This window comes from Gordionus sp. m RMFG-2023, chromosome 1 (genome assembly GCF_954871325.1).
Source record: "Gordionus sp. m RMFG-2023 chromosome 1, tfGorSpeb1-WG-v2, whole genome shotgun sequence".
Lineage (NCBI taxonomy): Eukaryota > Metazoa > Nematomorpha > Gordioida > Chordodea > Parachordodidae > Gordionus > Gordionus sp. m RMFG-2023.
The window spans coordinates 89359187-89370985 of record NC_088775.1 but is presented as its reverse complement, the minus strand read 5'-3'; the positions used below and the strand labels follow the sequence as shown (position 1 = coordinate 89370985).

General features: G+C 31.2%; 1 protein-coding gene across 1 annotated transcript; it reads right to left on the bottom strand.

Moving 5' to 3' along the window:
• Nucleotides 1–1403: 1403 nt before the first annotated feature.
• On the bottom strand, nucleotides 1404–7066 carry LOC135931641 (carboxypeptidase N subunit 2-like). The gene is made up of 3 exons (XM_065468882.1): nucleotides 6968–7066; nucleotides 5013–6688; nucleotides 1404–2108 (listed from the first exon to the last, which is right to left on the bottom strand). The coding sequence occupies exons 2-3, from the start codon at nucleotides 6655–6657 to the stop codon at nucleotides 1555–1557; spliced, it is 2199 nt and encodes a 732-aa protein (XP_065324954.1). The 5' UTR covers nucleotides 6658–6688; nucleotides 6968–7066; the 3' UTR covers nucleotides 1404–1554.
• Between the last annotated feature and the right edge of the window lie 4733 nt (nucleotides 7067–11799).

Here is an 11799-nt window from a genome sequence, read left to right as displayed (position 1 = left end):
CGTATAACATTATTTCCGTCTAAAAAATTTTAATTTTGGAATCGATCGAATCGAAGCGGTTTAACAACAATTACTTTTATGATGCAAAGGCAAATATAATTTTGATTTATGATTAATAATGATAAATTAATAATAATTAATAAATAATAATTAATAATAATAATAAATAATTAATAATAATAATAAATTAATAATATAATTTGTTTTTAGGCATCTTTTAGGAATAATTTATTTTAATTTTTTTTTTTTTATTTCATCTTGGAAAATGATTTTACGCACGCAATAAAAAAAAAATTAAGAAAGATTTTTGCTCATAATGTTTGATTTTTGTCGCGAACTTTGTTTAAACAATTGTCATTGGATGAAATCGGTGAAACCTTCATTTTAATCGGGATTTGAAACGCGCGCCTTAAAAAAAAAGAAGTTCCAGTTTCCACTTCCGGAATATTATTTCTTTTATTTTATAGTTCCAATTCTCGTTCCTAAAAAAAAAATTGAATAATTCGTTTTAAATTTGGCGCGGTTTTTTTTGTGAGTTTTCGAATTTTCTTAATAAGCAATTTAAAACAATAAATAAAACCTTCTTAAAAATGAATTCGCAACATATTTGAAACATATTTATTAAAAACACCTTTTTTAGAACGGGTTTCTCAGGTTCCCGTAAATATTAGAAAAGGAAGTTTCCAGTTGTTAGATGATCAATATGGTTGGCTGCTCAAATTTTTTGTTTAAAAGATCCAAAATTATGAAACTATTTTAGAAAATAAACCCCAAAAAAGTGTTCGGTTATAATATTTACCCGTTTCATCTTACGAATTTCAACGAAAACGGTATTTTTTCCTCAGGTTTTTTTATAGGGTGCTTTGTCCAACCGATTTTCGCGCGAATTCGAAAAACGTCATTTTATTTTAAAAAGTTCCAATGATTATGTTATGATAAAGTAAGAACAAGCCGAATTCAAATGAATAAGATCTAACCCGGTTGGCTACATCTCTAATGTATTTCTGAAGGAACTGATTGACTTTTCAAATGTCACTCGCTTTATCTAGGGGATGAGGACGAATTGCTTATATTTTAAATATTGCTGCTACGTTTATTTTATTTTTTTGATTCAAAACATTTTAATTCTTTATTTATTTTCTTATCCTTCCATATTCTAATAATGACACACTCCTTCCTGACTATCTTTATAAAAATATATATATTATACTATAATTAATATGCATTTTATTATTTTTAACTTAATCTTCACTTCCATTCATTACACTTTAAATAATTTACATAACAGATGATACAAAATATTCAAAATTATATGGTACAATTATTAATAACATTATTACACCCCAGTCCTATACTTCAGTGAAATTAGCTATGAATTATCTCCCCCTAATTTAGGAGTCAATGATATCAAATGAGCGTTGTCCAAGATATATTACGAAAAGTAGTTAAACCAATTCAATTTGCGTTTTAATTCGCAAATTCGGCGAGTAAATTCGCAGCTGATTCCAGTGAGCTAGGACCGGGGGCAATATATAACGGAAAGTAGACTACTTATCATGTAGAATCCTTATTTTGCATTTTCATGTATAAAAAGTTTCTGTCGAATGGCTCGGAGGTTTTAAACACGGGATGCTTATAAACCCTCGTTACAATATATTCGTATTTGACGACTAAATAAATGGCGGCCGCCACCAAAACGATGGCGGACAAACAGGCCATCGTTATTTTGAAGCGCGATTTGACGGGCTGGCTAGCTATGTCGTTGTAGACCATGAATCGTTCGTAAAAATATTTCAATTTCGAGGAAGAATTATCGGGAAAGATATCTAGCGGGATACCCGAAACATTAGCGGCCCCTTTTTCTTTAGAGGAATGCGAATATAACAATGCAGTTGAGCCATTATTGAGAGCCACTGAAGTGCTATTGCATAGATCCTCGTGCAAAAGGCTGAAAAGGGACTTGCCTTTCATATTTCCAGGTCCCTGACAGATAGATTCCGATAATTCTTTGGTTTGAATCGTGACTTCTTGTTTAGTCATATCCTGGAATTTGTTATAAATGAGCGTGATGAACACTTTTAATCTACAATCGCACATCCAAGGGTTACCTATAAGGCGTATTTTTTTAAAAAATGAAATAGGAAATTGATAATATAAATAGTTTATCTTTTGAAATATACAATTATTCTAATTTAACATAATAGTACCAATCATATACGTTGTCGTCCATTCATAGTTTTAATTAAGTTATAAAAAAATTATAGAATTGGTTTTTTTGTAAATTATAATATCGTCTGCTCTATTTCATTTCGATAATTTTTCTAAATATTTTATTTTAAAAGGAATAAATTGGTCATTTTTTTATTTCTACCTTTTTTATTGAACGCGTTCGATATTTGTCGATGATCGTTGAACGCGAACACAATTTTTTTTAGAAATGTTTACAGCACTAAATATCACAAAATGAAGAATAAAAACGTATTTGAAAAAAACTGAAAAAAACCTTTTTTTTTAACCCAAAAGCGATAATATTTAACTAATTTGCACGCTGCTATAGAAATATGAAATGTATTGATTCTACAAGCCAATAAAAATCACGTGGTCTACACCACCCCACCTCCATTCCCCATATCGAAAGATGGATAGAATGTCATTATAAAAGATAATTTTAACAGGATGGATGGATTCTCAGTGGGTTGAACTGTAGCTAAAAGCTCGCCATTTTCCGAACATTCTTTCCTCATTAATAATTTATAACAATAAAATATTTAGGGTATCAAAAAAAACCTAATTTATAAAACGCTCTTTATTAATGCCCAATAGATTATAATTTCTAAACGTTGTCGATCTTATGGAGATAAATTCTTTCAGGTTTATATAAATCACCTGGGAGAATTTTTAATCTCAAAATAACGCTCCCTCGCCCTAATCCTGCATTCATATACTTCGCTGCGAATTCGCGCTAACTGTGCAAGGTAATGCTCTATCCGCGCGTGAATTTTAGTACACCAATTATCCAAGATTTATAAAATCTGCTCAATGGCCCTGATAATTGAAGACTACGACGTTTTGAACTTGAAAGAGAAATTCATTAGAATGTAGCCCTTCATTTCGCAATATAAAGAAAAATCAAGTTGAAGCTCGAACAATGTAAAAATTATGATTGTCGGGTGTCATAAAAAAAAAGAGGAGAACCGATTTAACACATATATCGTTAATTATATATAATAAAGTATAATTGTGTTTTTCCCCTATAAATGTATGATAAAAGCAAAATTTTGAATAAGGGCGAAGGGTCAGGCTTATAATCCAGCATGATGGAATAAACAAGTGACGTTTTATAGTCACTCTTATAGTGCACAGACATTATCGCAAAATTTCGCGAATGCGGCCTAATCTCATGGCGTGGTGGCTAAAAATATCCAATGCGCCATTTTTTTAGGCTAAAATCTCGAAGCTAAAAACTCGGTTTAGTCTTATTCTTTTTGGAGTAAGGTTTCAGCACAAATGGACCAATCCATGATAGTGTCCTAGATAAAATATTAATAGACGTATATGTTATTTGGAATTTATCCCAATTTTATAGCCATTTTTATTTTTATTTTTTTAAAAATGTGATTTGACCGGAAATGCACATGTGAATTTTATACAATTTTTCACTTCAAGACTAGCGTTGTTAAACGGCTCGTTTTGAGCCGATTTTTAAAAACGGCTGGCTCAATATTTTATCCAGAAAAATATTACGCAAGCCTGAAGATTTTGCTCATAGAAGGAACAAAGGTATATACACATATTATCGAAATCTCAAGGCTTAGGCAATATTTTTCTGGCTAAAATATTGAGTTAGCCCTTTTTAAAAATTGGCTCAAAACGAGCCATTTAACAACACTATTCAAGACAAGTCAGATTTTCCAAGTTTAAATCCCTCAGTAAATGATTTAAAATTGAGCGATTTAGAATATTTTCAAGGACCTAAATCCGACAAATTATTTCCCGGGTTTGTGACGGTTCAGGCTCGATTTTTGAATAAAAACAGGGACTGGGTTTAGACCTACCCAGGCAGCCGGGTTCAGCTGACTAGGTCAAGTATAAATATAAATTACCCAAACTATAGTCGAATAGTAACTTTATTTTTGTTAAAATAAGAGTTTTTTTTTTAAAAAAAACGGCTTTCAGAGAAGAGAAGAAGAGAGAGAAGAAGAGAAGAGAAGAGAAGAGAAGAGAAGAGAAGAGAAGAGAAGAGAAGAGAAGAAGAAGAGAAGAGAGAAGAGAAGAGAAGAGAAGAGAAGAGAAGAGAAAGAAGAAGAGAGAAGAGAAGAGAAGAGAAGAGAAGAGAAGAGAAGAGAAGAGAAGAGAAGAAAAAACTATAAATATATGACTTTAAAAAAAAATAGCTATAACATCAAAGTAAATAGTTAGACATTTTGAATAAGGTTATTTTATTTAGATCTAAACTAGAGATCTATCTGTACAAGAAATTTTTATTTTAAAAAAAAGAGGCTTCGAGCTAAGTCCCGAATATTCGCAACGATATTGACCAAACATCAGCTGTTATGAAATTTTGGGTCCAGCTTAAATTTTTTTTTTGATTTGGGTAAGAAACAAGGCACCAATATTTTTAAAAGAAAGAATGATCAGGCACGATTATATTCAATGAAATATTATATTGAGAAAAATTCTTTTTTTTAAATTATATTAAAATAAATTCGAGCCGGGAAAGAAAGAAAGAAAGAAAGAAAGAAAGAAAGAAAGAAAGAAAGAAAGAAAGAAAGAAAGAAAGAAAGAAAGAAAGAAAGAAAGAAAGAAAGAAAGAAAGAAAGAAAGAAAGAAAGAAAGAAAGAAAGAAAGAAAGATTACCTTTTTAAAACGGGTGGGCCGAGCCGGTCAAATTTTTTTTTTCAAATTTAGTGCCGGCGTGAAAAATTAGACCCGATGCAGATCACTAATCTCTAAGCATCATTATCTTAAAAATGGAGATAAAAAGCGGCGTTTACATAAAAAAAAACCGTTACCGAGTAATCCCATGAATTTTAAGGATTCACTCATGTCGACCATTTGATCGAATAAGATAACGATATCCAACACCTTCAAATTGTTATGCCCCACATTTAAACGGGATAATTTGGGGAAATTATTGAGCAGGTATTTGGGCAGATCGGATAACGCGTTTCTGGATAGGTCCAGTACCTCGAGCGATTCCCTGAGTGGGGATAGCAGGTGAGATGGGATTTCTTTGATATTGTTTCCGGCCAATAATAGTGACCTGATTTTGGTGCCGTGGGGGAATGTTAAGGGTCCCAATAAGGTTAAATTGTTACGGGACACGTCGAGCTCTTCCAAACGCGTCAAGGAATTTACGAAATTTGCCGGGAATTTTTCCAACTCGTTATCGCTCAACTGTAACTTTAGCAACTTACTCCCGAAAGGATATTCGGAAGAATCTTCCAGGGACTTCAGTTTATTGTGATCGAGGCTCAGGAGTTCCAAATTCTTCAATCCGCTCACCATTTTAGTATCGAACGATTCCAAGGAATTCTCCGACAAATACAATCCCTTTAAATTGGGTAATCCAGCCAGGGCATCCGGGGAGAGGCGTTTCAATGATACCCCTTCTAAATTCAAATGGAGCAACGAATCTGTTAACGAACTATTGAGTGGGAAAGCGTTATCGAGTATGGATTCGATATAAGAGCCCGCTAAATTTAGGCGCGTTATTGAAGGTAGGGGCCTGAATACGTGGTCATACTTCGACACGCTTAAATTTCCTATCTCTATAGACAGGCATAGTTGTTGCAACTCGGTGAAATGGTTTAGGGCGTTCCAAGGAATGCCCTTAAATCTTTTCCCGTGCAAGTAGACCTCTGTCATATTCTTGTTTATGCCCTCGAAGGAACCATCGTACACATCCTTTAAAGAATTGGATTTGAAGGAAAAATAACGTAGTTTCGGCGTTTTTAAGTTTCGGAATATACCCTGCGGGATGTAGGTCACCGTGGACAACTCCAAATTCAGGGATACGAGCTTATTCATTTCCCCCTCCAACGCTTCCATGATGACGAAAAATATGTTCTCCATTTTTTGTTTGTCCTCGTTCTCGCCGCCCGGTAACTTCTCGACTATCGTCAAAACCTCGATATTTTCGAACAAGGGCGCGAACGTGATCTGAGATATTTTGGAGATACGGTTATCAAAAAGAATCAGATGGTTTACGGCATCCTCGAGCCCTTGAAATTCGCTCTTCGCCATTTCACTTTGCGCCTCACCGTCGTAGCCCAATTGGTCCAAAAAGTTACGCTCTAACAAGAGAACGATACTGCTGACATTCCAAGACGCCCATTTTTTCCGGGCCCTGTAAAAGTCTTTGAGCCGGGCCAACCCCTCGTCGCCGAACAGCAAGCTGGCGTTAGCGTGGGAGCATTTAATTATCATCAAGGGTACGTCGGAAAGTGTTCCATTTAAATCCTCGTATCTCCCTGGAGGAAATCTCGTTATCACGGAAGGGATTTCGGCCGGGTCGCTGATGCACTGACAAATTTTGGGCCGTTTGCTGAAATCCGGGCAATCCTTGATCAATTTGTAAGAATGGGCGTGTTGGTTGAGGGAAAATAACCAAATGAACCCCAGAAATATTGAACGCGATATCTTCTTGGTGACCATCGTCGCCTCTGGTTATGACGTATATGGATGTCTTGTCATCAATCAAAATACGAATTATAATGATTTTTTTTTTACACAAGATGTATAATCTAAACTCACCCCCCTTTTTATAGTTTCGAGGAAAATTATTATCTTTTAAATTAATAATTTTTTAAAATGATTAAATTAATATTATTTTAAAAAAGATAATAAATTAATTTTTTATATTTCTAAACTATTAATTAAATTTTTAAAGAAGAAAAAGATGGAGAAAAAAAACGCTCATGGGTAAATATTAAAAAGGGGGATGGTAAAAACAATTAAATTTCACCTTTAAAGGCTGAATCATTTGATATAATATTTTGATAATGAATAATAATATCTATCAATATTTGCTATGATTTTTTAAAAAAAAGTCAATAAGAAAAATAAGACAACAAATTCAAAAAATGACATTGATTTACAAATAAATAAAAATCAAAATACAATAAATAAAATAGAAAACATATTTAAAAATTCTAATTTAAAAATTATATTTTATTTTTGAGTTTTTAGTTTAAATTTTTAAATAATAATATAATATAATTTTATTGATTATTTATTAAAAAATACGATATCATATAAACTGGTGGTGTGGTTAATTCATAGATAGAGTTACAAATTTGTAATTTTTTCGTATTTTGTTTTGAAGTCATTTTTAAAATATATATTTCAAAGCAAAAAAAGAAATATTTTGATTAGAATTTAACACCTTTATAAAAATTATTTATAATTTTTGAGGTTACCATAGTTTTTCAAATATAAAAAAAAATGGAAATTTTAATTTTGTGAATTAAATACACAAAAAGAAACATATTTTGAAGATAGGAAAGGAAATAATATAGGGCTGCATCCAAAAATTTAGAAAAAAGTCGATGCGTCTTATTCATTTGGTTAAGCATAAATATTAACTTTAAATCTAGGGAATAATTAAGTCGTCATCTTGTGTTGTGTTAAACGGCTAACTCGATATTTTATACAGAAAATATATTGCCTAAGCTTCGAGATTTCGATAATATATGTCTAAACCTTTATTTTCTTCTATGAGCAAAATCTTCAGGCTTGCGTAATACATTTCTGGATGAAATATTGAGTTAGCCGTTTTTAAAAATCGGCTCAAAACGAGCCGTTTAACAACACTATCGTCATCGTTAAAGAAAATATATTCGATATGGGTTTTTACCATTGCAAATCGTTTTCAAGTTTTATCACATCTTCATCTTTCCCCGTTATAAAGTGCATCTGTTTACAATCCTTTTTAAATTGCGAGAAATTACAGAATAGCTTTGGAATATTTTTATCAATCGAATTATGTATCTCTTAATTCACCAGGAATATCTGAAGGAAACTTTGTTGGAAATTTTATCGAATGAGAAGATTTTTTTTTAAAAAAATGTTAATTTAAATTGAGAATTTAAAAACGTTTCCAACATATAATTCCGAAAATTTCAAAACTTTTAGAAGTTTTAAAACTTTTCGCACTTTTTTTTAAAAAAAAAATTTTGGACATGGCCTAGATTAAATAAAATCAATTCTCCAAAAAGAAAAATATGTATTTCAAATTAATTTTGGCCATTTTTTAAACCCTTTAGTACTTCTCGAGGAATAATACCTAGACTGACGGCTCATTCATTTACCCTTACAAATCAACTGTTTGATCGCCATTTTGGTGTACCGTATAAACAAATTTATATTGTATTTTTTATGAAAACTTTTTCCTGTTTTTTTACAGAATTTCATCAAAAAGAAGTTATAAGGGAAAGCAAAATGACGTGTTAACAGCTGATTTATATTTAACGGCCTGTATCCTCCACTTACCATTACCATATCTCCCCCGTCAAATAATTTCATAATCTTACTATATAGTGTATATATATATATATATACTTATTCCTTATCAAGCCGGCTTGCATCGGCTATCAAAATTTATATTTTAGATGGCCGAAACCGATGATTCTTACAGAAAAAATTGAGCCCCCTTAAAATCTTAACCGCCGATTACGGTCAGGCAGGGCCGATCTCAGATTACTATAATCACTTTTCATTCCCCCGGATCGTCATTGCTTGAAAGTCCCAATCATATTTCGTTTCGCCGATTTATTGATCCATTTCCTTATCCCGATCTGAATTTTTCTTGGGAAATTTATAAGTTAAAAAATTTATTCATTCATTTTAATATCGATTATTAGTATCCGGTTGTATATACAAGATTTTAAAAAAAATTTGCGGAATTACGAATTTAATTAAAATTTGTCATAATAGATTATATAATTTTTCTTTTCTCTCTCTCTTTTTTGTTGTTGGAAGAACTAATTGCATATAATAATACCTAGACTGACCATGCATTCATAATGATGCATTTGAAAGAGTTGTTGAATGCAAATCATCTGGACCCGCCATTTCGGTAACACATTTAAGTAATTATTCTCATGTTAAAAAAATACTATTAAATTGATAACTTGCTTCCTTATTATCTCGATTAATCGGGCAATTCTTTAATAAAGTTTGCGTCAGACATAGTTATAAATTGGCCTCTAAATTTATAATGATATGGGTAATCAAAAATGGCCCCTCCAGCTGTTTTCATTGATGTACAGTTTTAAAGAATGCATCATCTCTAGGTATTATTGATGGATGTTTTTTTTTAAAAAATAACAATTTAAATAATGTTGAAAAATAAAAATTATGAAAATCTGGCAACTTTAGCGTTCCGAAAATCGATCACGATGGCGAAGCTTGTATTCAATGACTTCAAAATGCATTTTGATGGATGGATTTGTCAGTCTGATGGACATATTTTTTATTCGATCCTCTCAATTTCTTATTTTAATTTTCCTGGCACTATTTATATATTTCAGGATTATACAAAGGATTTTTTTTCTGGTTTCGCCTCAGAACATAAATAAGCACTTTTCGCCTTTTAGCCATTTGTATAGCTTCCTCTAAACAATCCTAAAAAAAAGTAAGAGATTATTTAGATTTACGACAAACGGTAAATGAATTTGAATGCAAAACTTAAAACAAGCCCAAAAATTATGGGGTCATAGTTCAAAAATCTGTTTAATAAGATGGATCAGCTGAGCCTTAGACTTGCAAAGTAGAGAAAAACTATCCTAGCCCTGAATTAGTCATTACTACGAATTCAAGGTAAAGATTCGTATATTAAATTTTACAATGCATTTTAATAAATGGGTAATAAGCATCGAAGTTCGCCATTGGAAAAGCATTTAGACCAAATGTTAAGAATGCCTTTTAACAACTTGAACACTTTTTGGCAGTTGAATGCCATCAAAGTCACTCACTGTGAGACCTTATTTATTGTGAACTCCAGGGTTCGTCACAATTCAACAAGTTGATGGATTTTTAAAATCCGTTTATGTGATCAATTTTTCTTCATTAAAAGATAGAGTTATTATTAATATTTAAAAAAAATTGGTCTCATAAACAAGATTTTTAAAATCGATCAGCTGTTAAATCATGACCGGATCCCACTATGAATGCGGCCTGATTGCACTCCTAACACCCGTGTTTACGTTCAATATAACCAACATCTGAAGATTCTTGTTAAGTGTTATATACATCATTGTTTGTTAACCAGGATGGTAATCCTTATAGAAGTATTCAATTTTTCAATTCATCCATTAAATAAATTTGACGATATCTCAATTTATCTGAATCAACACCAAACCACATGTCTAATCAGTTTATATAGCGATAAGATTTTATAATCGTCCTTCGAGAGACTTTTATGTCGTATATACCTCTAGAGAAAAGCGATTTTTTTTTATCTAATCGCACGGACAGTTTTAGCTCGGACATCTAAGTAGATACACAAGTTGGATTCGTGGATATCAGCTGTTACGGTAAACTAATATCCTCGGCACGTCTTTAATCACCAGAGTAATAGAGATGTGTCGTCACCTGATACGGTTAATTAACCCTATTTATACAAATCTGTATTCCTTTATATTAGATAAATCCCTTATTCGTTTAATTTTATTGCAATTTTGTTGACATTTCAATGAACTATTTCATTTCAAATTTATGATATTATTTTTATATAATGAAAATTATATTTATTAATATTTAAAATTGATTTTTTTTTTGGTTTTAAAATATATTTAAAAAAAATAGATATACTCAAAATTATTTAAATTTTGAATTAAGTTATTGCCATGTGGACTAATCAATGACATTAATATTACCTAGACTGACGATACATTCATTAAAGGTGCCCAATGAAAACAGCTGGAGACGCCATTTTGGTTACCCGTATAATTATCAAAAATTTTAAACGAGAGTCCAATTTATTCCTAAGTCTGACATAGACTCTGTTAAAGAATTGTCTGATATGATAATAAGGAAGTAAGTTACCAATTTAAGTATAGTTTTTAACATGATAATATATTATATGGGGTTACCAAAATGGCGGGTCCAGCTGATCTGCATTCATCGACCCTTTCATATGCATTATTATGAATGCGTCGTCATTTAGATATCATTATATATGTCATTGGGAAATAAAATTTGGAGAATTAACTTCAAAAATTATTTACATTTTTGAAAACTTATTTTTACTGTTCGTTATCTCCATTTATATCAAATTTTGCTCTTTTTGGTATTTTTAGGGTTATTGTGCTAATTTGCCATTTACATTTGTTCATTTAATTTGACATCCTCAAACTTACGTGTTATTTTATAACCACAAGAACGCTTAGTGATTTTATTACGATATAATTATGCAATGAATTTTAATCCTATTTTGATTAATTTTCAGGATGATAAAGGCTAATTGCTTGTATTTTTTATTAACGTTTTAACTTTTTCCTCATTTTTTTATGTTCCGATTTTGGTCAAATTATAAACGTTATATTTCTTTTAGTTTTTTTTTTATGAAATACCTTCTATTACTAGTGGATAACACATAGAATCTGACAATATTTAATGTGATACAAGCATTTTTATTCTTAAGCACATTATTTTATGTATTTAGGCTCCCATAGATGACACATGGTATCATTATTTTTATTTTTATAAATACATTTGTAAAATAAAAATTCATTTGGCTTATTACATTTGCTAAATATGCCTGTTAAATATCAAATTTATAAATGTATTATTTAC

What these genes read in the sequence shown, in the direction of transcription:
- LOC135931641 (XM_065468882.1), bottom strand. Translation starts at nt 6,657, where the DNA reads ATGGTCACCAAGAAGATATCGCGTTCAATATTTCTGGGGTTCATTTGG. An exon ending in AAAATTCATGGGATTACTCG is followed by an intron (nt 2,109 to 5,012) that starts GTAACGGTTTTT and finishes TACGCCTTATAG; the next exon opens with GTAACCCTTGGATGTGCGAT.